The 25970-nt window shown below is 45.5% G+C and overlaps 1 protein-coding gene across 1 annotated transcript in view; it reads left to right on the forward strand.

The window, feature by feature from the left end:
• Nucleotides 1-25970, forward strand: part of ASZ1 (ankyrin repeat, SAM and basic leucine zipper domain containing 1) — a 43265-nt gene that overhangs the window by 420 nt on the left and 16875 nt on the right. The window contains exons 2-4 of the mRNA XM_035126665.3: nt 1100-1199; nt 3854-3976; nt 5458-5569. Of these exons, the coding sequence (XP_034982556.1) occupies nt 1100-1199; nt 3854-3976; nt 5458-5569 (335 nt within the window). The remainder of the gene's footprint in view (nt 1-1099; nt 1200-3853; nt 3977-5457; nt 5570-25970) is intronic.

Consider the following 25970-nt stretch of genomic DNA (forward strand, 5'->3'; position numbering starts at 1 on the left):
TTAACTCGCAGAACAGCCCTGTGAGGTAGGTTGTGTGTGGAGAGTTTCACGGCCGAGGGTGAAATTTTGATATTTTGAGTGTCCAGAGTTTGCCACGGTGTTGCATTTTTTTTTGAGGGGGGGGTCACAAGCAGTTGCAATTCGAAGTAGATAGGGCCAGGTGGGTATTGCATTTTAAAAAATAGTCGTTTTATTGGATTTTCGAAATATAAAAACAGAGGCTAGAACATGGGCGTTGCCCCTTAGATCCTCTAAAAGTATTAAAAAAGCAATAGAAACACTTAACAAACTGAGGTTCTGCCCCCGCCCCCTCAACAGAGACTTCCTGGTATAGGGCGGTGTATAAATTCAATGAATAATAATAAAATAATAAAGCCTGCCCGCCCCAACCAAAGTGTTTGGTTTTTTGTTTTCCATATTAAAGGAAATGACTGCTACCTTCCCCAAAAACTTTTTAAATGTGACCTCCCACAACTTTTTGCTGCCCCCCCCCAAAAAAACCCTAGGGCTACAATAGAGGAATCATAAAGCAAGAGATACAGAATACAGCTGTTGAGAAAAGTGGGGAAATTGGTGCCACAACACAATCAACAGAGCGCCCTTTATATTTCTCATGCATTTGCTTCAAATGTGTCAAGTAATTCCATTTAATAGGCCTCCAAGATGTACCGTAGCGTGTTGCTCTTTGAAATTTGGAGTAGAGCCAGGTGTGCTTTACAAAAGAAAGAAAAAAGTCATTTTTATTGGATTTTCAAATTATAAGAATAGAGGAATCATAAACCAAGTGTCACAGAATATAGTACAGTTGGCAAGAAAAGTGGGAATGGATGCTGTGACACAATTCAACAGGGTGGGTGCACTTTACATTCATAATAAGCCTCCAAGGTGGACTGTGAGAATAAAATGGTAGTCGTAGTGAGAATGTATTATATTGTAAACCGTCCTGTTATCCTCAGATGAAGGGCAGTATAGAAATTTAATAAATATTGTGTGCAGCCTTGAACTTGTTGTAGGGAGAACTTTTGAAAAAAGGTTGAATATAAGTGTAAAATAACTAAATATTTAATCACTAAACCAGTGTACTAATTTTCCTGTTTAGCAACTGGATGACATATTGCAGTCAAATGACAAAGATGAAGCTTTGAAGAAAGCATTGCTGGCTGGAAACTTGCCTGCTGTTGAAGAGCTTTTAAATTCAGGTAAGATTAATAGATTGTCTGTTTTAATTTGATGTGTGTATATAAACTAGATTTTGAAAGGTTTTCTGAGAAGTTGCTTTTACTATAAGGTAAATCTTTATTCTTCACATAGGTACGTAGAGGAATCTTATGAGCTCCTTTGAGCAAATGCAAGGTCTTGCAAATGTGCACTGGAGTTGCTTGCCTTTCTTTTAATCAAGAGCAATTCCTTTTGAGTTCTGCTGCTTCTCATAGTCTCTTGACTTTTATTGGTAGCCTGTTGGCCATCATGGCAGGCTGCTGTCAAAAGCAGGAATGTGGAAACTTTTTGATGCACATGTAAGCTCACATGATGTTTTATGGATTGGAACTAGAACAAATTTCTTTACCAATGGCTGAATGTTGCTGCATTTGCTGTTTACATGTTGAAGGTTCTAGCTATGTTCATAATACAGCACTTTAGAAAATACTTTTAAAGCAAATTATTTGAAAAATATAGACTTAGCTTTTAAATTAACAGAGATTTTGAAATCTGAAGTCCAGATATTATAGTGGGAATGGAAGCTGTAAAATGGGTGGAGAACCTCTAGCCTTAAGCTCACCAGGCCTCTTTATTTGAGCTATGAGGATGAGGCCATTTTGGTCAAGCTATGCCCACCTGTCCATTATATATGATGTCAGGTGTGGAGCAGGTAAAGACTTGATTAAAGGTGGTTTGCAGGCACCTGGCAATCATTTGCAACGCATTCCACAAGGCCTGGCTATCAGCTGACAGTTGGCACGTCTTCTGCACATTTGGTTTCAAATTGTGCACGCAGAAAAGGGCCACCTGGCATCACTGTGATGTCTGGTGATTGGCAGTTTGGGCAATTCCACTCATCAGTTCTGGCCCACGTGTGTGGAATTGAATGATCTGGCCCGTTGGCAGATTCAGTTCCCCACTCCTGGCCACAAAAATTAATCTTGAGCTTTCAGGTTAAAATAACCTACCTTCAGGAAATACTTTTTTAAAAAGTCATTTGACATTACTGAATGTGTTTCAAGTGCTGAGTGCTTTGTCTATGTGCCATAGGCATGCAAATTAGTAAGCTACAGGTGGCAGTGGATTTCCATTATGTGTGGTGAAATAGACACACATACTTAATTGATCTAGGAGACGTGGGTGGCGCTGTGGGTTAAACCACAGAGCCTAGGGCTTGCCGATCAGAAGGTCAGCGGTTCGAATCCCCACAACGGGGTGATCTCCCATTGCTCAGTCCCAGCTCCTGCCAACCTAGCAGTTCGAAAGCACGACAAAGGTACCGCTAGGCTTTGATGCTGTGACGAAAATGGTCCACAACTAAAGCTTGAAGTCAGCATAGAAGAGGAGAAAGTTACGTAATCACTTTATCTTCTCTTATTTGGGCTAAGAGTATTTATTGGCTGAGAAGTCGTTACTTACAGGAAAGCTGCTATTTTTATGGAGAGAAAGCTCTCAAGTTGAAAAGGTAATACCTTAGGAGATTAAGATAAAGTTCCATGAAAAAAGGCTTATCTTAGAATATTTCAACATTTTTGACACTTGGGAAGAAGTATGATAACAGGTCAATACATCGTTCCTAACTTATGTTGCAATACCCCAGAATTACTGGATTCAGTATTTAGCAATACAGAATTACGAAGACTTCTCAGCATTTGCTGGTGTGTTAATTTCTACAATGTAATCTTGATTCACAAATAAAACGCACATTCCCATATCAACAGCAATCATACCCCAGTATTTTTAAAATTTCTGTAGGGCTTTTTCTTCAAAAACGGAGTAACTTGGTAAAATCAATACTTGATACTTTTAGAGCCCAGTCCTATACATATCTATTCAGAAATAATTACAGGTAGTTAGCCGTGTTGGTCTGACGCAGTCAAAAGAAAATTAAAAAATCCTTCCAGTAGCACCTTAGAGACCAACTAAGTTTGTCATAGGTATGAGCTTTCGTGTGCATGCACACTTACCTGAAGGTATCTGAAAAAGTGTGCATGCACACAAAAGCTCATACCTATGACAAACTTAGTTGGTCTCTAAGGTGCTACTGGAAGGATCTTTTTTATTTTATTCAGAAATAAGTCCCAGATAAGCAGGCATTGACTGCAGCCTATTCAAGACAGGAGAGAAAGAAAGAAACTGACTACATTTTGAAAAATGTATTTAAATATATGAGTAGCAGTAAAAACATTTTTGGGAATTCTATAAATCTTTACTACAGTCTCATCTTGCATTATTGGCCGAGGGAACCGGCGTACAGCTTCCAGGTCATGTGCCAGCATGACAAAGCCGCTTCTGGCGAACCAGAGCAGCGCACGGAAATGCTGTTTACCTTCCCGCTGTAGCGGTACCTATTTATCTACTTGCACTTTGACGTGCTTTCGAACTGCTAGGTTGGCAGGAGCTGGGACCGAGCAACGGGAGCTCACCCCGTCACAGGGATTCGAACCGCCGACCTTCTGATCGGCAAGCCCTAGGCTCAGTGGTTTAACCCACAGTGCCACCCGTGTCCCTGAGACTGCATACTGAATGGCTAAGCCACTTGGTCTAGATAACTTTTGCTGAGCTCTGGAATTTGTATCTAAAGTCTCTGAAGAGAGTATAAGTCTCTCTTTTATTAAATGTGTGTACTCTTGCATATATAAAATCATTTCAGGTGTAAGTGTGGATTCTACTTTTAAGTTTGGATGGACTCCTCTGATGTATGCTGCAAGTGTCTCAAATGTGGAACTCATGCATATCCTTCTGGACAGAGGTTCAAATGCAAGCTTTGATAAGGGTAAGCCTTAGTAAATCAGCTATTCTTACATGCATTTGTTTTAGGACTTCAGGTATGCAGGTGGAAAGCCAGCAGGAGTGGGGGCTATCCAGTGTATTGTATGGAATGTTACATGTACATGTTACACACCCAGACAGAAACTCTGGGTGTGTGCTCGGTAAAATGAACGCCTCATTTTTTGTTGTTTTGAGGCCAAAGGCAGAGAGGTTGGTGGATGAGGCCTTCAGAGACATGATAGTGATATCCCAGTCTCAGAGTTGACACTTCCTCCACTGTCATGAAGAATGAGACTGGAAACCCAGTCAGATGAGCGGGGTACAAATAATAAAAATTGTATTATATTTCAGGGAAGGAGGGAATGTAGTTCCAATACAAGATGAGGGTGAAAAAGTTTGATTGCCCAAATGGGGAAGGGGCAGAAGTAGGCATTGAAAATGACAGCAGTTCAAGGAGTCTGGAGTGCTGTAAGTTAAAAACACACATATCAGAAATATTTGGAAAAAGACAGAGTGTATAGGTTTTATATGCTAATACTAGAAGCCTCTGAACTGAGATGGGAAAGTCTGAGTGCTTAGTTGTAAAGGAGAGCATAGATACACAGTAGGCACAATGGAAACCTGGTGGAATGCAGAGAGCCAAAGGGACAGTGTTGTCTTTGGAAATAACAATTTAATTATTAGCAATTGGCAGCTAAATTTTAAATCCAAATATTGGTATAAAAACCAGGATCACAATAATTCTCAAACAGCCATTAGAATCTAAGCTTAAAATAACAGGAAGTATTCAGCTGAAGGTCATTTTAAACAGCCATGTCTTCACTAGCTTGAGGTCACTAAGGCATGAATGAACATGGCAGCATTTCATTTCATTAGGAAGGGGTGTTGAAAAACCAGCCCAAACTGGAAAGAGCCAAAATCTCTCACCACCGATGCTACCTGCATATCTAACAAGTGCCATATAATGGAGTACCCTCTAAGCTATAAATCTGATTTTATCCAAAGCTGGTTGTAAACACAAGGACAAAAACCCGTATGGAGTATTTTAACATTTATAGTTGTTCAGGTACAATAAAAGAACATAGTTTTAAATAAGTATTAAATCTAGCAACCTGTATTTGAGTTTAAATATGCATTTACAGTTTACACTTTAAATTTCAAATTGAGACCAATAGGAAATTTCCCTTGAAATTTAAACAAATTTAATGTTATGAACTCTCCATTTCCAATTAAATGCAGGTAGGTAGCCGTGTTGGTCTGAGTCGAAGCAAAATAAAAAAATTCCTTCAGTAGCACCTTAAAGACCAACTAAGTTTATATTTTGGTATGAGCTTTCGTGTGCATGCACACTTCTTCAGATAGCAGTTGGTGCTTTTTGTGTATAGTGCTTGTAACAAGCAATTGGTCTTTGCACATTTTTTTACCGTGTCTGGTTATTGTGTTTTATTATAGGAATCATTGATTATTTGTATAATTTTCATTTAGATCAATATACAGTATTGATGGCTGCATGTACTGCACATACTTCAGAAGAGCAGATTTTAAAGTGTGTAGAACTGCTTCTCTCAAGAAATGCTAACCCTAATGCTGCTTGTAGGTAAGCAACATCTCCAAATTTCTGACTTAGAATCATTTTTAATTGAACTTGGAGGATGGAGGATGGATGGCGGCTAACAGATTGAGGTTGAATCCTGACAAGACAAAGTACTGTTTGTGGGGGACAGGAGGCGGGCAGGTGTGGAGGATTCCCTGGTTCTGAATGGGGGAACTGTGCCCCTGAAGGACCAGGTGCGCAGCCTGGGAGTCATTTTGGAGGCGCAGGTCGATTCTGTGTCCAGGGCAGCTGTCTATCAGCTCCATCTGGTACACAGGCTGAGACCCTACCTGCCTGCAGACTGTCTCGCCAGAGTGGTGCATGCTCTAGTTATCTCTCGCTTGGACTACTGCAATGTGCTCTACGTGGGGCTACCTTTGAAGGTGACTCAAACTACAGCTAATACAGAATGCGGCAGCTAGACTGGTGACTGGGAGCGGCCGCCGAGACCACATAACACCAGTCTTGAAAGATCTACATTGGCTCCCAGTACGTTTCCGAGCACAATTCAAAGTGTTGGTGCTGACCTTTAAAGCCCTAAATGGCCTCGGTCCAGTATACCTGAAGGAGCGTCTCCACCTCCATCATTCTGCCCGGACACTGAGGTCCAGCACCGAGGGCCTTCTGGCGGTTCCCTCATTGCAAGAAGCCAAGTTGCAGGGAACTAGACAGAGGGCCTTCTCGGTAGTGGTGCCCGCCCTGTGGAACGCCCTCCCATCAGATGTCAAAGAGCAAAACAACTACAGTGGTACCTCTACTTACGAATAACTCTGCTTACGAATGTTTCTACTTACGAACGGAGCTCCGTCCGCCATCTTGGATGCGGTTTAGATAGGATTTTTTTTCTACTTACGAATTTTTAGATAGGGTTGCTTCGACTTACGATTTTTTTCTCCCAATGCATTCCTATGGGATTCGACTTACGAATTTGCGTTCGGAACGCATTAAATTTGTAAGTAGAGGTACCACTGTACCAGACTTTTAGAAGAAATCTGAAGGCAGCCCTGTTTAGGGAGGCTTTTAATGTTTAATAGATCACTGTGTTTTATTTTTCTGTTGGAAGCCGCCCAGAGTGGCTGGGGAAACCCAGCCAGATGGGCGGGGTATAAATAAATTGTTGTTGTTGTTGTTGTTGTTGTTTCGACATGTTTACTACCAATAGATAACTTTTAAGCAGGTCTTTGGCCTTCACTCTGATACGTACTACCAATGTTTCTGTTTGCTGACAGTGCTTTATTTGGGTACTGTTTTCTCCTAAACCTTTTGTCCTCTTCTGAAGTAGCCCTCCAAACGGTTTTGTAATATTTGTTAACCATTTGCATTGAGAAACTCGATAAAAGATTTGATCATGAAATTACTTTGTTGTATTGGCTAAACTTTGCTGTTGATCCAGTAAGCAAACTAATTTTTCAACATGCAGTGTTTTGATGTAGAAGAACAGGTGTGATTGAGGACTAGAAGCTCAATGCATTTTGAATGTTACATCCACTTACAATGTTAGTTGTGTGGAAGATATTTCTTTCAGAGCTACTGCTTTCTAGTTTCTCAAATACTATAAAAACACTATCTTGTTCAATTTTCCACTCCTCCTGAAAAGTAAACTATTTTCCTAAGCTGAAAAGTTATAACATTGGCAGTGACAATATCTTAGACCTGAAGAGTGAACATTTACTATAACTGTTCCACTAAAGCAGAAATAGCCCTCCAGATGGAGTCAGAAGTGAGGAAGGCGGATAGACAATTTGTTCACTTCCAATTTATAAATATTTCCCTTCCTACTTTCATGACAGTGATAACTCCTTATCACAGCTTACCAGACAATTGACTAGTTCCACATTGGTACTGTAGTTGATTATTTGTAACACTGTTTTATTATCTACCCACTGCTGAGGAGAACTTTACACAATCAGAAATCCAGGGGAGCAAGGGAATGGTAAAAAAAATTCTACTACCGTGTTTCTCATATTATAAGTCATGTCTTATATTAATTTTTTCTTCAAAAAAACACGACATGGCTTATTTTTGAGGGATGTCTTATTTTTTAATAAAGTGCACGCGGGCGCTGTTTGCCGGGCTTGTCAAGCCCAGCTAGGAGCGCCCGCCGATCTTCGGTGACAGGCGGGGATGGGGGGAGAGCGGAGAACGATCTCCGCTTCTCCCCCACCCCCGCCTGTCACACAGGACAGGTCCGAAGATCGGCGGGCGCTGTTTGCCGGGCTTGTCAAGCCCAGCAAACAGCGCCCGCCGATCTTTGGTGACAGGCGGGGGTGGGGGGAGAGCGGAGCACGATCTCCGCTTCCCCCCCACCCCCGCCTGTCACACAGGACAGGTCCGAAGATCGGCGGGCGCTGTTTGCCGGGCTTGTCAAGCCCAGCAAACAGCGCCCGTCGATCTTTGGTGACAGGCGGGGGTAGGGGGAGAGCGGAGCACGATCTCCGCTTCCCCCCCACCCCCGCCTGTCACACAGGACAGGTCCGAAGATCGGCGGGCGCTGTTTGCCGGGCTTGTCAAGCCCAGCAAGGAGCGCCCGCCGATCTTTGGTGACAGGCGGGGGTGGGGGGAGAGCGGAGAACGATCTCCGCTCCCCCCCCACCCCCGCCTGTCACACAGGACAGGTCCGAAGATCGGCGGGCGCTGTTTGCCGGGCTTGTCAGGCCCAGCAAACAGCGCCCGCCGATCTTCGGTGACAGGCGGGGGTGGGGGGAGAGCGGAGAACGATCTCCGCTTCCCCCCCACCCCCGCCTGTCACACAGCACAGGTCGGCGGGCGCTGTTTGCCGGGCTTGTCAAGCCCAGCTAGGAGCGCCCGCCGATCTTCGGTGACAGGCGGGGATGGGGGGAGAGCGGAGAACGATCTCCGCTTCTCCCCCACCCCCGCCTGTCACACAGCACAGGTCGGCGGGCGCTGTTTGCCGGGCTTGTCAAGCCCAGCAAACAGCGCCCGCCGATCTTTGGTGACAGGCGGGGGTGGGGGGAGAGCGGAGAACGATCTCCGCTTCCCCCCCCACCCCCGCCTGTCACACAGGACAGGTCCGAAGATCGGCGGGCGCTGTTTGCCGGGCTTGTCAAGCCCAGCAAGGAGCGCCCGCCGATCTTTGGTGACAGGCGGGGGTGGGGGGAGAGCGGAGCACGATCTCCGCTTCCCCCCACCCCTGCCTGTCACACAGGACAGGTCCGAAGATCGGCGGGCGCTGTTTGCCGGGCTTGTCAAGCCCAGCAAGGAGCGCCCGCCGATCTTTGGTGACAGGCGGGGGTGGGGGGAGAGCGGAGAACGATCTCCGCTTCCCCCCACCCCTGCCTGTCACACAGGACAGGTCCGAAGATCGGCGGGCGCTGTTTGCCGGGCTTGTCAAGCCCAGCAAGGAGCGCCCGCCGATCTTTGGTGACAGGCGGGGGTGGGGGGAGAGCGGAGAACGATCTCCGCTTCCCCCCCCCCCCGCCTGTCACACAGGACAGGTCCGAAGATCGGCGGGCGCTGTTTGCCGGGCTTGTCAAGCCCAGCAAGGAGCGCCCGCCGATCTTCGGCTCTGTCCCCCGATGCGCGACGGCTCGGGGAAGCAGGCAGGGAGCTCCTGCTGGGTCCCGCGCCTTCGCCTCTCGCTCGGTCGGGGCTACACGACATGGCTTATTTTCGGGGTATGTCTTATTTTTCACCAACCCTTAGAAATCCTGTCATGGCTTATTTTTTGGGGATGCCTTAAAATATGAGAAACACGGTATGTGGATGGACAGTACAGGTGACCATGTGGTTATGTGCTTACTGTACTAAACAGTTTGTTGTTGTTGTTGTTGTTTAGTCGTTTAGTCATGTCCGACTCTTCGTGACCCCATGGACCATAGCACGCCAGGCACTCCTGTCTTGCACTGCCTCCCGCAGTTTGGTCAAACTCATGTTCGTAGCTTCGAGAACACTGTCCAACCATCTTGTCCTCTGACGTCCCCTTCTCCTAGTGCCCTCAATCTTTCCCAACATCAGGGTCTTTTCCAAGGATTCTTCTCTTCTCATGAGGTGGCCAAAGTATTGGAGCCTCAGCTTCACGATCTGTCCTTCCAGGGAGCACTCAGGGCTGATTTCCTTAAGAATGGATAGGTTTTGTCACAGATGGGGTGTTGGCTACTCCCGAGTAAGCACTCCACACATCCTCTGGATTTTCATAGTTTTATTGTGCATGCTATATACAGTGGTGAGATGTCTCAAATCATGTCTGCTCTGCATGGGGCAGAAGCCCACAATGGCGTCTCGTGGGCTCTGACCCCCCTTTTAAGACTCCAAACGCCCCTCCTCCTTGCTCTATGGGTCCTCCGTGGTCCCAAACCAGGCTCCTGAGGTGCCGTTCCCTCTCCTCCCTCCTTTCCAGCCCCTGCTGAAGCTAGCTCCTCCCCTGCTTCCCTGCTACCAACCTGGAGCTGAGCCACCAGGACTCTGCAGAGCCCTGGACCCGTCTTAACCCTTCCTGTTCCTGATTTGAACTCCCAGACTTGCTGCTGCTCTCCCATCTGATGGAAGTAAGCAGAGTGGGCTGCTCTCTGCAAGCCCTCTCTCTTACATCCACCCCCCCTCCAGGCTCCCCCCCCCTTTCTGAGGCCTGGTTTGCCTGGTCTGATGTCTGTAAAGAGGGCTGGAAGCCTGACAGGTCTTCCTCCTCTGTAGTGTGTGTAAAATCCTGTTCCCAGTCGGTGCTGGGTGGCTGGTCCGTGTAGTTCCTTCCGTTGTCATCCTCCTCCTCCCTCTGGAAAATTGCTTCCGATTCCCGGAGGGCTCCTTGGGTCTGCGTCTCCCCTGCTCCCCACCTGGGATCGCCCTCCCCCTCTGTGTTCCCTGTGCTACTGACGTGTGGTGGTTTGGGTCTGTGGGAGAAAGGAGCGTGCAGTTCCAGTGTGCGGTCCTCCCCTTGCATGGTGTGCGTGGTTGCCTCCGCGTTTTGGGAAGCAGGAGTGCCCTGCCTGGCCATCAGACATTTTAACCCCCCCTCCCCCCACCGGGAGCCCGGGCTCGCTGTGGCACTGTAGACCTCCTCCTCTTCCTTTCTTTCTGGAACCTCTTGGCTGCCTTCTCCCTCCACCCTTCTGTCTAGTGTCTTTTGTGTGATTTCCTCCCCCTCCCTCCTGTCAGCGTCTTGTGTTGGATGTGTGTCACGTCCTCTGAACCTTGGGCTTTCCCTAAAGTGTGAGAGCAAAGACCTGTGACCCACGGGATGGACCTTTCTCGCTGTAGGTACTTCCCCCCTGAAGGTGACAGGGTTGATCTGTGTCAGAACCTTGAAGGGCCCCAGCCTTCTGGGTGCCAGCTTCTTCCCCCTTCCCCCCATGGGAAGGCCTTCTGACCACAGCCAGACCCTGTCCCCTCCGTGGAAGACCTTCTCCAGTCCCCCGTGATGGTCTGCCCCCTCCTTGTAAGCCTCATTGCTCCTTGCCACGTCTCCATCCAGTTGTTGGTGTACTGTCTCCCTCCTCTCACCCCATGCCTCAATAGGTGGTCCCCCAATCTCCCCCTCCCCCTGCTCTGGGAAGGCTCTGGGGTTTCGCCCAAGACTGGCCTTACTGGGTGTGAGCCTCGTGAAGACATGTACTGCATGCCCCTCCGTGGGGTTGTCATGATATTGCCTGAGAATCTTCCCTCTGAGGGAGTCCTGGGGCATATACCGGGCATCATTGCTAAAGAGTAACCCCTCTTTCTCTGCAAGCCCTTCCCCTGCCCCTTCTCCCTCCCTCAAGTCCCTCCGTATGTTCTGGGTAAAAGTGTCCTCTTTGGTGAGTTGGCTCAGTTTCTCTTCCTGCATCCCCGCCTCGGCGTCGTTCCATCCGCCTGGGGAGCTGATGTGGTGCGATCCTGAGGATTCTCCTTCTTTCCTGCAGTGCTCCTTGCCGTCTGCATCTCCAAAGGTGAGATCTCCCCGGCGCTGGCTGCCCACAGGGTCATTGTCCATTAAGTCCAAAGCTAGCACTTCTGCGTACTTGTTCACTGTCATCTTCCGAGAGGGGGTCTGTTGCGTGACCTCACCCTCCTGCAATTCCCGGCCGCCTACGGTCAAGACGCTCATGGGCAGCTCCCTTGGGAAAATGGGAATCTGATCCTGCTTAGCCAAGTGCACCGATAGGAAATCGTTGCTGCTGCCCCTGCGGAGAAGCCCGACTGTCTCCTGGGTCTGGCCTCTTGGCAGCTGCAGACTCACTTCCATCTCTTTGTCGTGCTGTGGGGTGTTACAGGAGGGCTCAGTTGTTGGTGCTCTGCCTGGCCCCTCCCCTCCTGATCTGGCATCCAGGCTTGTGTCTGTGCCTGCCTGCTCTCGCCATTCCTTCCTCTGGGGGCAGTGTTCCACCCAGTGGCTGGGTGCATTGTAAAGGCATCTCCCGCCTTTCTCTTCCCTCTGTTTTCCCGCGCCAGCGTTTGAAAGTACCCGCGCGCGGGCTTTGTCCCTCTGCATCACATCTGGCTGGAGGGGGCTGTGCTGTGCTGCAGCTGCCTCCCCGGGACTGTATGGGAACTTGTGGCCGCTGCCTTTCCCCTCCGTCTGTCCCCTCTGCCCGGACTCGCCTCTCAGCCTCCTGCACTTCCACGCCACCATGCCTCTCAGTCTTAGAGCCAGCTTGTGCTGAGGGTCGCCCTACAAAGTGCTGGCCCGTCCAGAGTGTCCTCTCTGCTTGTCCAGCCTCCGCTCCTCTGGCTTGGCTGTGTTCCGAGCTGCTCGGTTCACTAAGCTTGGCTTCCCCTGTGCCCGGGTGCCTACCTGGTGCTTGAGCCGTTCCATAGTTGCAGGGTGCTGGCAACTCATGCCAATCCTCCCTCGGCATCTCTCTCTTCTGCTTTAGATGCTGCCAACTTCATGCCGGCTGCTACATTTGCAGCCCTCTTCCCTCGGGGTAGCCATCAAGAGATTGTGGGCTTGCTGTCACAGATGGGGTGTTGGCTACTCCCGAGTAAGCACTCCACACATCCTCTGGATTTTCATAGTTTTATTGTGCATGCTATATACAGTGGTGAGATGTCTCAAATCATGTCTGCTCTGCATGGGGCAGAAGCCCACAATGGCGTCTCGTGGGCTCTGACCCCCCTTTTAAGACTCCAAACGCCCCTCCTCCTTGCTCTATGGGTCCTCCGTGGTCCCAAACCAGGCTCCTGAGGTGCCGTTCCCTCTCCTCCCTCCTTTCCAGCCCCTGCTGAAGCTAGCTCCTCCCCTGCTTCCCTGCTACCAACCTGGAGCTGAGCCACCAGGACTCTGCAGAGCCCTGGACCCGTCTTAACCCTTCCTGTTCCTGATTTGAACTCCCAGACTTGCTGCTGCTCTCCCATCTGATGGAAGTAAGCAGAGTGGGCTGCTCTCTGCAAGCCCTCTCTCTTACAGGTTTGATCTTCTTGCAGTCCATGGGACTCTCAAGAGTCTCCTCCAGCACCATAATGCAAAAGCATCAATTCTTCGGCGATCAGCCTTCTTTATGGTCCAGCTCTCACTTCCACACATCACTACTTTTTTTACATCACTAACAGTTACCTTTTGTTAAATGCTCTTTGTACACCCCAATCCTCCGAACCACAGAGGCTTATTCTGTTGGCTGTTCAGTGGCTTCTGTGCAGAGAAAGATTTCCTTTGGGAAAAAGTACCCCAGCCCAGTGAGAACTTTGATGCCCACCCATCACCACCTGGACTCCACACAATACTCATTGAACGTATTTCCCTAATATTAGCATTGCCAGACCTCTCCGGTAAGATTCTCTGTAAGCAGTAGGTTTGGTAACCGGTCATGAACGGTTTGGGTATTGAGGCCTAGCTTGCCTTTCCTCCGTTGTTGTCGTCTCTTTGAACTTGGGGAGCATGGACTCGGAGTCTCCGTCTTCATTTTCCCCTGAAAGAGCCTCAAGTAGTGGCTGTTTTACTTAGGGCATCTTTGGCATTGTAGATTCTGCATTGGTAGGAATATAAACCACACTTTTTCCAAATTCCAACCTTGAAAAGTTAGTGTGGCTCAAATTCGTGACCTGACAAAAATTGGCTTTTACAATATCGCTCCTGTCCTGTCCCCAGCTCCCCAAGCCTCCCCCAAGGGTAGGAAAGAACATGGGCAAGGGGGAAGACCGCTGGCACCGTGGCATGGTTTCCCCTCAGCCCGAAATGCTGCCAGGAATGTGGGGAAGCGGCCCCCGCCCACAGCTTCCAGCCCTTCTCTGTTACGGTCTGGAAAGGGAGGAAGGGGGAAGGCTCCCCCCCCGCCCAGTATGCAGCCAGGAGCTCAAGACAAACACACTAGGAGCATGGGAAAGCGGTACTTGTCCCGCGCATAGTCCTCCGTCCTCTCCCCCAAGGCCAGGAAGGGGGAAGGCCGCTGGCAACGAAGCGCCCCCCTGGCCAGAATGCAGCCGGGGTTGCAGGTAAACTGCCCCAGGAACGCGGGGAAGCGACACCTGCCCCACACGCAGTCCCTAGTCCTCTCTCCCCAGGTCGGGAAGGGGGAAAACCACCAGCAATGCAGCACAGCCCCCCCTGCCCAGCATGCAGCCAGGAGCTCGGCAAGCGGCACCAGGAGCGTGGTGAAGTGGCACCTGTCCTACCTGAGGGACATATTGTGGGTCCTCTCTAGTACCCGTAGGATTTTCTTCTACATTTGCCATTTACAGGTGTGAGTGCCTGCGGAAGTTTAAGGGAGCATCTTCTGGTATTGTCTCCCCCCCCCCCAAATTTTAAAGGTGCAGCTTATTTGCGGGTGTGGCTTATATTCGGGCCAATATGGTAGCTGTTCTCTGGCCTTAGCACCATTTCTCATTGCTCAGGTGCACCATCCAAGATGCATCTGGGGAGCCCCAAAGTGTGCTCCACCCTTTCCAGCTTCACTCCCATGACTAGAAAACAGGTGGGGGGGAGGCTTTCTTCCTCTGGGAGCAGCTGAGCTGCCTGCAGCTGTATTCATGTCCCTGTAACGAGCAGCAGGAGCAACTGTGCAGCAGGGACAAGCTCTTGCAACCTTGTCTCCAACCCAGCAGCAGCGATTCCTCCAATTTGTAACAAAACACAATACCTGCGAAGCACAATAAAACGAGATGTGCCTGTATTTTGACTATCAAGAAAAATCCAGCACAAAAATTGAGAAATACAAATTCTCTCAAATACAGTAACTTAAATACAAAAATGAAAGTTTAGTTTGATATTTGAGGCAAAAGTTGTCTGCAAGCTGTTAATGAATACGTTGGTTTTTATAAAGAATAATAAAAAGTAAAGGTACCATACCCCTGACTGTTAGGTCCAGTCGCAGACGACTCTGGGGTTGCACGTTCATCTCGCTCTATAGGCCGAGGGAGCCGGCGTTTGTCCGCAGACAGCTTCTGGGTCATGTGGCCAGCATGACTAAGACACTTCTGGCGAACCAGAGCAGCGTACGGAAACGCAGTTTACTTTCCCGCCAGAGCGGTATCTATTTATCTACTTGTACTTTGAGGTGCTTTTGAACTGCTAGGTTGGCAGGAGCTGGGACCCAGCAATGGGAGCTCATCCTGTTACGGGGATTTGAATCTCTGACCTTCCGATCGGCAAGCTCAGTGGTTTAGACCACAGCGCCACCCGCGTCCCTAAAAAAAATCATAACTTGAATCAAATATGCAAGTACTCTATATTTTCAGTGCAAATTTCAAGTAAATGGGTAATGGGGAAAGTGCATGATGCATTAGTCCAAGCATTGCTTTTTGTTGTTGATAGCTTGGTTAATGTTTGAGATTTTTATCTAGTTGCTTAACACATTAAAATTTAACAGAATATATTTATTGTTGCTGATAGTATCATGCCAACACTACTGTGTTATTTCAGTGGCCTTGGTTTTATTATTGGTTTTATTTGTCTAATGACACATCTAACTACATGCATATAGCCTGGGAAAACTGTTGCATTTATCTTTTAGGTAATAAATCCTACTATCAATGACACCAAAGCAGAGATATAGAACAGTTATCATAGTATAGTTCTTTAATCTTCTCCCTAGAAGAAAAATATCAGCCATAAGATTGAAGGGTTTAAACAATACTACATGTATTTAATCATTGTTGCCTTTTTAGAGTTCCTTATTCATGAGACATAACCTCTGGAATCAATTTAATACATAAATTCTTAAATCCATTCGATGTACATAAATGTCATGTGGGAGAGAATTCTAACGTGTTCTCCCTCCCTCTTGAACTTGAGTCAATCCATATTACTCAAAAGAGTCAACCCCCTTTTAGAGGATGACTAATTGAAGAATAAAAATGCTTTGCAGACAGATTCTGCAAGGGTCCTCACTGGCTAATGCCACACCCTGATTGGGCCCCCAATATTTTTTCCTTAATGCTTAACTTAGATGCCCATCAGACCCTCAGCCTTCATAAAGCTACATTACACCACCTGATAGGAGTCTCCTCTATACAGAATAGTACTTTGAGTCAGAATGCTTTCACAGAGAATGGGCAGAGCACAGCACATGTCTGAGTGGCAGCACAGTGGAACCTCAGTTTACAAACGCGATCCATTCCACGGAGGCGTTCATAAACGGAGGCATTCACTCCCCGAAGGCACGCTTGTGTGCGAAGCGCCAATAGAGCACTTCTGCGCATGTGCTGCGCAGATCGCTTCTGCTCATGCGGGAGCTGCGCAGATCACATCTGCGCATCCGACGCCGCGGAACCCGGATGTAAACACTTCTGGGTCCGCGGCATTCGTAAATGGAGGTGTTTGTAAACGGGACTGTTTGTAAACCGAGGTACCGATGTACTATATAACAATGGCTATTGATATCAATGAAACTTGGTACATTATTTGCAGGGATCTCTTGTGCCATCTTAGTTCTTTTGAGTTCGCAAAGGAAACATTTCTTTTTGTGTAGTTTCCATGGCTTTATTAATAATGCTGAACTCTTTTATCACAGGAGCTGAGCCAATAACACTTAACTCTTTGGGCTTGGTATTGAACTTGAAAAAGTGTTAAAACCTCTTGGGTTATAGGTTACAAGTTATCCAAAAAGGGAGCTCCCTTTCTTCTTTGCTTTCAGATTGTGCATCTACTTCACATGCAAAAGCAATTCAAAGGGAAAAGGGAGACAGACAGACAAACTTCAAAATATGTGGTATATATTTGGCTTGTTGTCTTGATTGAGCCTAAAATAAATTATTGTGTGTTTGTTCACAGTTAAGTGTCAAATACTTTCCTTTAAATTGCTGCTTTGTAACTTTGAAAGCTGTTCTACTGTATAGTTATTTTTCAGCTTGAACATACAATAAATGGGGTCTGCACTGAGAGACATCCCAGGCATAATACTTGATGGCTTCAAAGTTCAAAATAAGAGGTTTCTTGTTTTTGTCAACCTGGAAATCATCTGTGATGTGAGATAAATTTTACTTAGCAGTAAAACATTTATCATAGATGTGTAAATTCTGTTGTAGTAACAATATAAATTTAATACATTATCTTCATTCCTGAAGACTCCTAATAAATCCATGAATAGCTACCTAAATTCAAGATTGAAATCTTGTCTCTCATAACCTTTTTTTCCTTACAGTGGTACCTCAGTTTATGAACACAATTGATTCCGGAAGTCTGTTCACAAACCGAAGTGTTCATAAACCGAAGCAAACTTTCCCATTGAAAGTAATGGAAAGTGGATTAATCCGTTCTAGAGGATGAAAAACACCCCCTAAAGCAGCAATTTTTTCAGCCTTTTCAGAGCTGAGTGAGACGAGGGGTGCTCAGGTGGCGGCGGGAGCAAGCAGCGGCGGTGGCAATGGCAACGCAGCGCTGGCAGCCCAATCCTTCGGGCCCAACCTCCGGGCCCGTCCTCTTTCTCTCTCCGGGCCTTCGCTCCGATGCCTTCGCGGAGGCCGGGGAGCGCTTCTGCGGCTGCAGCCCAGTCGTGGAAGCGCTCCCCGGCCTCTGGGAGGCATCGGAGCAAAGGCCCAGAGAGAGAAAGAGGACGGGCCTGGAGGTTGGGCCCGAAGGATTGGGCTGCCAGCGCTGCGTTGCCATTGCCACCGCCGCTGCTTGCTCCCGCCGCCACCTGAGCACCCCTCGTCTCACTCAGCTCTGAAAAGGCTGAAAAAATTGCTGCTTTAGGGGGTGTTTTTCATCCTCTAGAACGGATGCTCCGGTGTCTTTGAGGAGGTTTGGCCTTCGCTCCGATGCCTTCAGGGAGGCCGGGCCTTCACTCCGGGCCTCCAGGAGCCATTAGAGCGAAGACCCGGCCTCCACGAAGGCATCGGACGCTCAGTAGGCCTCGGGCACCTTGGTTTACTAACTTCCGGATTAGGAGTGTTCATAAACCAAAAATTCGTAAACTGATGTGTTAGTAAACCGATGTACCGCTGTACTTTTTAAGATCAATGACCCAGTTAGTATGTAACAATAAGCCAAACCACGGCTAAGTATGAACACACAGATGTGTGGGTTCTCACAACAAAAAGTGTGACTGCTTCATTCCTCCCCTAGTCTTGCTTCTGGCACACTACCCAGAGCTAAGCCATGGATTGGTGTATTGCTATATATGAACCCAGACAAACCACAATCAGTAAGCCAAGAACAAAATAGTTCTTGATTTGTTTGAAGCAAGAAAATCACAAACCCTGGTTCAGATGTAATGCTGAAGCCAAACCATGTGTATGTCAATTTGCAAGTCACCCAGGAAACTCTCGTTAAAATTCAAACAAAACAGGGAAGTCAGTGGAACCTACTCACAAACGAAACTTGAGTTGGATTGTCTTTAAAAGGAGGTCCATGAAATTTGTGAGTAGACTTGAATGGGACCTCCCTGCTCCATTTGGTTTGTGCGAGTGTCTTCCAGGTGAAGTGCAAGCTTACTTATTACAAACTTCCATTTGTAATAGTTACCTGGTTGCCAAACTGAAAAGTCCTGTAGTAATCTACTAAATTACTTTGGTTCAGGAATACATTTTAGAAATCGTCCCAAATGTGAAAAATGAAAAGTTGCAGAACATTCTGTAAAATTTGCTACCATACTTGTTTAGCATCTGTTGCCATCTTGTGGTGGAACTACAGTGGTACCTCTACTTACGAATTTAATGCGTTCTGAACGCACATTCGTAAGTCGAAAAATTTGTAAGTCGAATCCCATAGGAATGCATTGGGAGAAAAAAAATCGTAAGTCGAAGCAACCCTATCTAAAAATTCGTAAGTAGAAAAAATCCTATCTAAACCGCATCCAAGATGGCGGACGGAGCTCCGTTCGTAAATAGAAACATTCGTAAGTAGAGGTACCACTGTATTAACTTTCTACAGAATGAAATATTCTGAGGGTTAAAAAATGCACTCCTCCCCAGTGGTCTTTGGAGGCCATTGTCCCTTACCAGCATTCGGTGGCTACATGGATGGTTGTGTTCTATTTTTCTTGATATTCTAGTTAATATTTGAAAGCTCATAGTTTGCATTGGTTTTCTTTGTACACAGTTCCTTTGAGTCGCTTTAAGATACTCTTCCTCTGACTATGGTACCAACAAGTGATACAATGCCTTATCAGATGACGTTTTATACTATCTTCAAGTAGAATAGTATTACATCCCACTGTTGGGATGGTGAGTCATTCCTATGCGTAGCAGTTCCTATTGTTTATTGTTCAGCTTCATTTTATTGTTAGTAGCTGACGTCTGAAGTATATTGCAGTAGCTTAAAAGGCTTACTAAGAGCATAAGACCTGGATCAGACTAAAGGTTTTATCAGTATAACATCCTGTTTTCTGTAGTGGCTAGCCACATATTTATGGGAAACCAATTTTTCATGACTTGGCTAATCTTATTTGAAAGCAATTTAACCCTGTTTCGCTCTCTACATCATATGGCAGTGAATTCCATAAGGTGATTTTATGCTTGCATGAAAAAATACTTTGTATGTGGAATGTACAAATCTGCCTTAGACTAAGTCAGACAACTCACTGTCCCATCTAGCTCTGTATTTACTAATGTGGTACAGGCACCTTCCCATTTGTGCACTATCAGCATATGCGTGGCCGCTGACACGTGCAGCATTCCTGACAAAGAAAAGCATAAGCACCACACCTTCTATGCCAAATCCATGTGATCTGTAATATTGAGAAAGGTTTCACATAATATGGTACAGCCGAATGTTCGAAGCCACCATAAGACCACACATGTCTTGGTACTCCACAATCAAATAGGGATCATTTTGGTTTGAGATCATGCCACAGTATTATTGGAATTGTTGATATATAAAAAAAGATCATCAATACCAACTTGGTACCAACCTATGGGGTTATTGCAGAGACAAAAGATCAAGGAAAAACTACAGTCTGAAAAGTATTGTTCATTTAATACAAATGTCACTCCTGATGGAATTATAGGAAGGAAGCTGTCATTTAAAACATCAATGGGGGTGATGTAAAACAAAACTGAATCAGGAAGTGGTTGTGTTGGAATGAAAACGTAAGAAGCCCACAAGTGTATAAAGATATGTTGCATAAGTACGGTAGGTACCAAGCATTAGATTTAGAATAAATCTGCACTGCTATGTTCTGAACAAGTAGTTTGGTACAGTAATAAGTTTTCTAGGCTTATGGCTAGAAGAGCGAGCATTATCAAGTGGCTAGAATAGTAGATGATAAAGGTGGGATTCATTATGACTTGATCTCCAATGACTGCTCCTTTGTCTGATCTCCACCCCCCATCCTACATTGTTTGACGTTTCAGACATCGTGATAGATCTCTAAATCACAATGTTTAGCTGGTGATATATCACGATGCTGAGAACCAGATATCACCCAGCCCTAGAGTTGATGCAATGTTTTCCTGCTTTCCTAAGGCAAGTAATCTTGGAGAGGTGACATTAATATTGAGACTTGTTTTCTACTTTGGGGGATTGGTGGTGACTGGAGTGGACTAGGGGTGGGGTACTGGATCTAGCTGTTCACCCATGCTCAGCAGGTCATTTTGACAAGTGGGTTGAAACTATGTCCCATTCCCCCCCCCCCCTGCTGCTATCTAGGTGATTCACTTTTCCTTTGTAATTAGAAAGGAAGCTTCAAGCCCAGCCAAGTGGCTACTGTTGATCAGCACTGATGTCATGCTCTGGTTTTGCAGGGGTTGGCTGTACTGCTGAGTTGTCCAGTGACCTAGATTAGCGCCTATCAGGTGGCAGGCAGTACCTTCAAGCCCCACATTCTGCTGAACTTGGCTATGCTGCAGAATCCCTGGGAAACTGATACTGATTGGTGCTGACAGCAAGCCTCTTTTGCCAGTGTACAATCCAAAATACACCTTAAGGCTCATAATTACACCTTAGTAGTGATGTGTCTTGCATAGGTCATCAGGTGAGGGGCATGTGGGAATGGTTTTGAGGAAACAAAACCTGATTCGACCTGTGAGCTGAAGGTCCAATTTTTAAGCTCCTTGCAATATGTGCAGTGATGTGGATTTTGTGGAGATTTTTGAACTGGAAAATTTTGCAGAACATTTCTTAAGTTGCTCTTGAGAGTCATCTAATTTATCGTATTCATCTTCCTTCTATTTAGTTAACAAAGATAAAATTTTGAAATGGCCAAACTTTCATAATGCATCATTTGACAACCCGTGCATCATTGTTAATGAACTTAGGAAATGGACATTTTCTCATAGCATTTCTACATTTCAAATGTACTTGAGGGTACATTTGATCCAACCAAGATCCAAACTTACATTGGTGTAATCCTATTTATTTTTAACAATGAGATGATATCATTGTAACTGATGAGGTGCCATTTTGGATTCTTACAACAAATGATAATGGTTCAACTATTTGCTTTTCTGTGGATAAGCGTTTTCTTTTTCTATGTTACATGTTTTGATAAATCAAGAATAGGATTGTGACCTTTTCCCCATTTTCTCTTATAAATGTTACCTGGGAATGAAGACTTGAGCAAGTCCATTTGCTAGCATTTTTGAAAGAAGTGCAGCCTTTCATCATGCGTTTTTATGGGTCCCTCTAGTGGTTTGTAAGATAGTTAACAAGCCATGCTGTGTTTTTTTATATGTAATTCCATGAAAATGTTAATCTACAGACCTATTTTTCATTGTCATATATAGTTAACCTATTCTATATTATTTTAAATATAATTTCCCGTAGTTTCTGGCAACAGTCTTCCAAAATAGCATTTTACACACAAGAAAACCAAACAAAAGCATGGCACACAATATGACTCAGAATTTCTCTTAATTCCCCCCCTAAAGTTCAATTAAAGACCTTTCTAAGCAAATAGAGAATACGTTAATGACCTTTATTGTATTGATAGTTGACAAGAAATTTTATGTTAGGAACAACATCAGATGAGTTTAGGATAATAAAACTCAAATGTGTTACATTAGACACAAAAACACATACTCCCCCTCCCCACACAAATGAAAAGGAAAACTCTATAGTTTTAAGTTTACTCTCCTTTTGATGTTCTTAACATTAAGAAAACGTGTTGATATGTTACTTTAAATGTATTTTGCATGCAACATTTTTGTGATCATTGCAACACTTCAATGTGCAACTTGCATAATATCAGCACATGTGGGGCGGGGATTGATTTTTTGGCACTGGGTCCCTGTTTTGTGCAGTGCTTCAAAGGTTCCTGACAACCAGCTGGTTGTTGTGTGCTTTTGTAGCTGCACAAAACAGTTTTGGTTAAGCCCTGCTCTTACTTGCATGGTATCAGGTGTTGGGTGGGTAACCCTGGCTTCACTGGACAAATGTGGAAGCCTGGTAGGCCAAGATTGGCCAATGGGCTAGAGCAGTAGAGGCAAACTTTTTAGAGACCGAGTGCCCACACTGCAACCCAAAACCCACTTTTTTATTGCAAAGTGCCAACACGGCAATTTAACCTGTATATCTCATTTTTTCCTGTGTGTTTCACATTTCTTCTTTATGACTGCTGTTGTAATAAATAATCCTTCATAAAAGCTATTGCATTATAGTCTTCATTAAATTATCTTGCCATTGATATAATTTTATGGTATAACTCAGCTTTTTTTTAAAAAAAATGTTTAGCGGTATTCTCATTTTGAATCAAGAAAATCACAACTGGGGAAAAAAATACAGTTCAAATCAGGAAAAATAAATACAGTTAATTTCTTCTCCTGTTAAATTCACAAAATGTTTAGGAGTATGCATACCCCTGCATCCCCACAGAAAAAAGCACTAGTATTACTCCAAAACAAAGTGGTGTTATGAACCATCAAACCTCGGAAATACATTTTTTCCAGAAGGTTCCACAATTTTGGCCACCAGTGTACACTGGAGGGTTGTACTAAGAGCCACCCTCCCAATTTTTAATATGAGATAATGATTGCGTGCACACATAGAAATATAAATAAATAAATCTAGCCAATATTATTATTTATTATTGGGCTTCCGGTTCAGCGCCAGCGCCGATCGGCGGGGTTTCGTCTCGTCTCCGAGGCGACCCGTCTCTGCTAGGAGTGGGGAGGGCAGCGAGAGCGACGCCGCGCCCCTTAGAACCCCGGGAAGAGCGTCCCGGGGGCGAATTTCGTTCGGCAGAGCCCCAATCCGGACTCCCCAACTTTCCGGCAAGCTCTAATAAGAGCTCCGGAGCAAGGAGGGTAGAAGTCGCGGGGGCCATTTTGAACGACAACGTTACCCTAGCGGAGAGAAGCTTCAAGCCGAAGGCGGAGAGCGCTGGATTCTTTTGAAAAAAACAATTTGGAAATAAGACTGTAAGTAACCTCAAAAGTTGGATTACAAATTAATTTGGATTTGGGAGAGAGGGGGGAAAAATGGAAGCCACCCCCCACACACACCGGCAATTTATGAAACAGTAAATAGAAACCCGAAGCCGTAAACAGAAGATTATAATTTAAAAGGTTCCCTCAAAGGCATTAAAGAGGATCTCCCCTAGATGCAGGGTAAAAGGGGAGAAAGACTATGGACGTAAATACCCTGCAGAAAAAGGAAAAAATTCGGAAAGACCTTTCTTTTCCCCGGGAGCCGGCAGCCCAGACAATCCAGGGAGCTGATCAGGATTTAAGTGGAATTTTAGTTTTATTTTTACTTTTGGAACTTTTTGGGTTACATGCTTTTGAAATATAAGTTTGGATTTTATGTCTATGTACTAAGACTTGGAGAACGCAGCCAGCTTGTTAAAATGGAGTTGAGAAATAAACTGTGACCATTTTCCACCCCATGTGACAAGTTTTGACCTTGACAGGATTGAACTATGTCAACAAAAAAGTATTCGCCTGAGTTTCAGCGGACTGTTTTGACCATCATGTGGGAAGTAAGAATAGAACTATGTCAAGATGAGACACAACAGCAAGAGTTAAAGCAACAATTCCAGATGGTGATGGCGGAATATGAATTTTTAGAGGATGAAGCGACTGAAATTGAGGAGGACGAGTGTGAGAATGACAGTGATTTGGAGGATTTGGACAATGACGGGGACTATGATTTGGAACGAAAAGATGAAGACGATGGCTGTGATAACATAATACAAAATGAAGCTCACCATGAAAGAAAAGACGATTTTACTCTACAGAGAAGAAACTCAGGGGTGCTGTGTGGAGACATGGATGGCAAAATACTGTAAAAAGGGGGTGGGGTGAAGGGAGAGTGGGGTTGTGATTAATAGGATGGATTATTAGGTTCAAAACTGGACTGCTGACTACGGAACTTGCTGGATTGGAGGGTTGGAGCCGGAAATTGGGGATGAAAGGTTAGATTAGGAATAGTTATAGTTTAAAAGTGAATTGATTTTGGAAAAAGGTGAAAATATGGAGGCTTATAGAGGGGGGAAAATTAGGCACGGGAAGAAAATTGGAGTTTGATTTTTTAATGATTTAGATATTTGGTGAAAATGATAATAGTCAAGTTTTAAAATAGTATAAGGTATAAAGGTAATTATTTTATAGATTAAAGAAACTGTTGAAGAGGATAAAAAAGGGACGAAAACCGGGGAAGGGGGGAGGTCGGGGAAGCCCACAAAATATGGTTTATTAACTATGAGTGGAAAAAAGATTATTTTTGTTTTGTTTTTGTTTTTTTGTTTTTTGTCTTTTTTTTCTTCTTTTCTTTTTTCTTCTTTTTGGTATGAGAATAGATGGTTGGATGGATGCCTTCCTGCGTACTGCCCTGATTTCCTGGAGCCCTCTGGTGGCAGGGGGGGGGGCTTTGGGGGCAGGGGAGGGGGGGGAGGACAGAAACCCAACCATAAAATGGACCACCTCTGACTGCTCACCTGCGTGGGATGCTTCTGTGGCAGGGGAGGACCCATGGAGGGGGGTGGGAGGATGGTGGAAAAGGTGTTCATGTATGTACCATTTTTTGTAATTTGTAAAATCAATAAAAATTATGCTAAAAAAAATATATTATTATTTATTATTATTAGCTGTTTCTTTGGCTGCTGTTTGATCGCAGCCTCCACGGAATGAATTTCTCTGTTGGCTTCCACAGAAAAGCCCAGCGAACATGTAAACCCAGCAGGCTTAGGTTGCCGGCTTTATATGCTTACTGACCTGGGAGTTAAACCCTTCTGAACTCAAGGCGGCTTACTCCTGAGTAAGAAAAACAGACTGGCTGGAGGCCCTGGCATATCAAAAGTCAATGCCTGCTCAGCCCCTTGTTCGCTCGCCAGGCCCTGGTGCCGCAGGTTTTGAATGGCACAAGAGCTCTCCTCCTCCACCACCTCTGGCACAGAAACTACAGCCCTGGTGGGGCGACGGCATGCGTGCCATAGGTTCGCCACCACGGAGCTAGAGGTTTCCTTCCCTTACTCTACAGCCATGGTTCCTAACATGGGGCACATGCCCCACAGGGCGGAAGTTTAATTTTTTAGGGGAGCAATTAGAGAATGAAATGACCTTTTGGACTTCCTCCATGTGAATAGGAGTTCGCTTTTTGAATAAGAATTATGTCATGAGGGTGGGACATCAGGATTTTAGAGGTGCTTAGGTGGGGCATGACCAAAAAAAGGTTGGGAACGACTGTTCTAGAGACACAAAAATTCCCCCCAGGAGCTGGTCTCTTGCCTCACCTCAGGGAACAGTATAACCATGTAAATGGATGAAGTGTAAATGACCATTTAACAAAATTTAAAATGAGTACCACAAACACAGGAAATAATGTCCCTATGGGAAATGTGATTATTCTGAAAGAAAATGCAGAAGCAGAAACAGCCCCTGGAAGTCAGTTGGCAACTTGGTTATTGTTGAGTTTGAGATTGAGAAATTGAAAAGAAAATTTGTTGGTGATGCAATAAGATGAAATCCTTTTCATAAAAAGGGTTTCTGTGACATTTGTCTTCCCTGCAAATGGTGACAAATGTTGGATTGAAAATAAACAAATCATTAGTGTTGCTACAGCTAAGTGTAACTTGCTTTGTACTTTACAACTTCCCACATGAACTTGATGTTGACCTGCAACTTGTATATGCGTAGGAAAGTGTTATGTGCAAGGGTCTTG

This window comes from Zootoca vivipara, chromosome 9 (assembly GCF_965207765.1).
Source record: "Zootoca vivipara chromosome 9, rZooViv2.hap1.1, whole genome shotgun sequence".
NCBI lineage: Eukaryota > Metazoa > Chordata > Lepidosauria > Squamata > Lacertidae > Zootoca > Zootoca vivipara.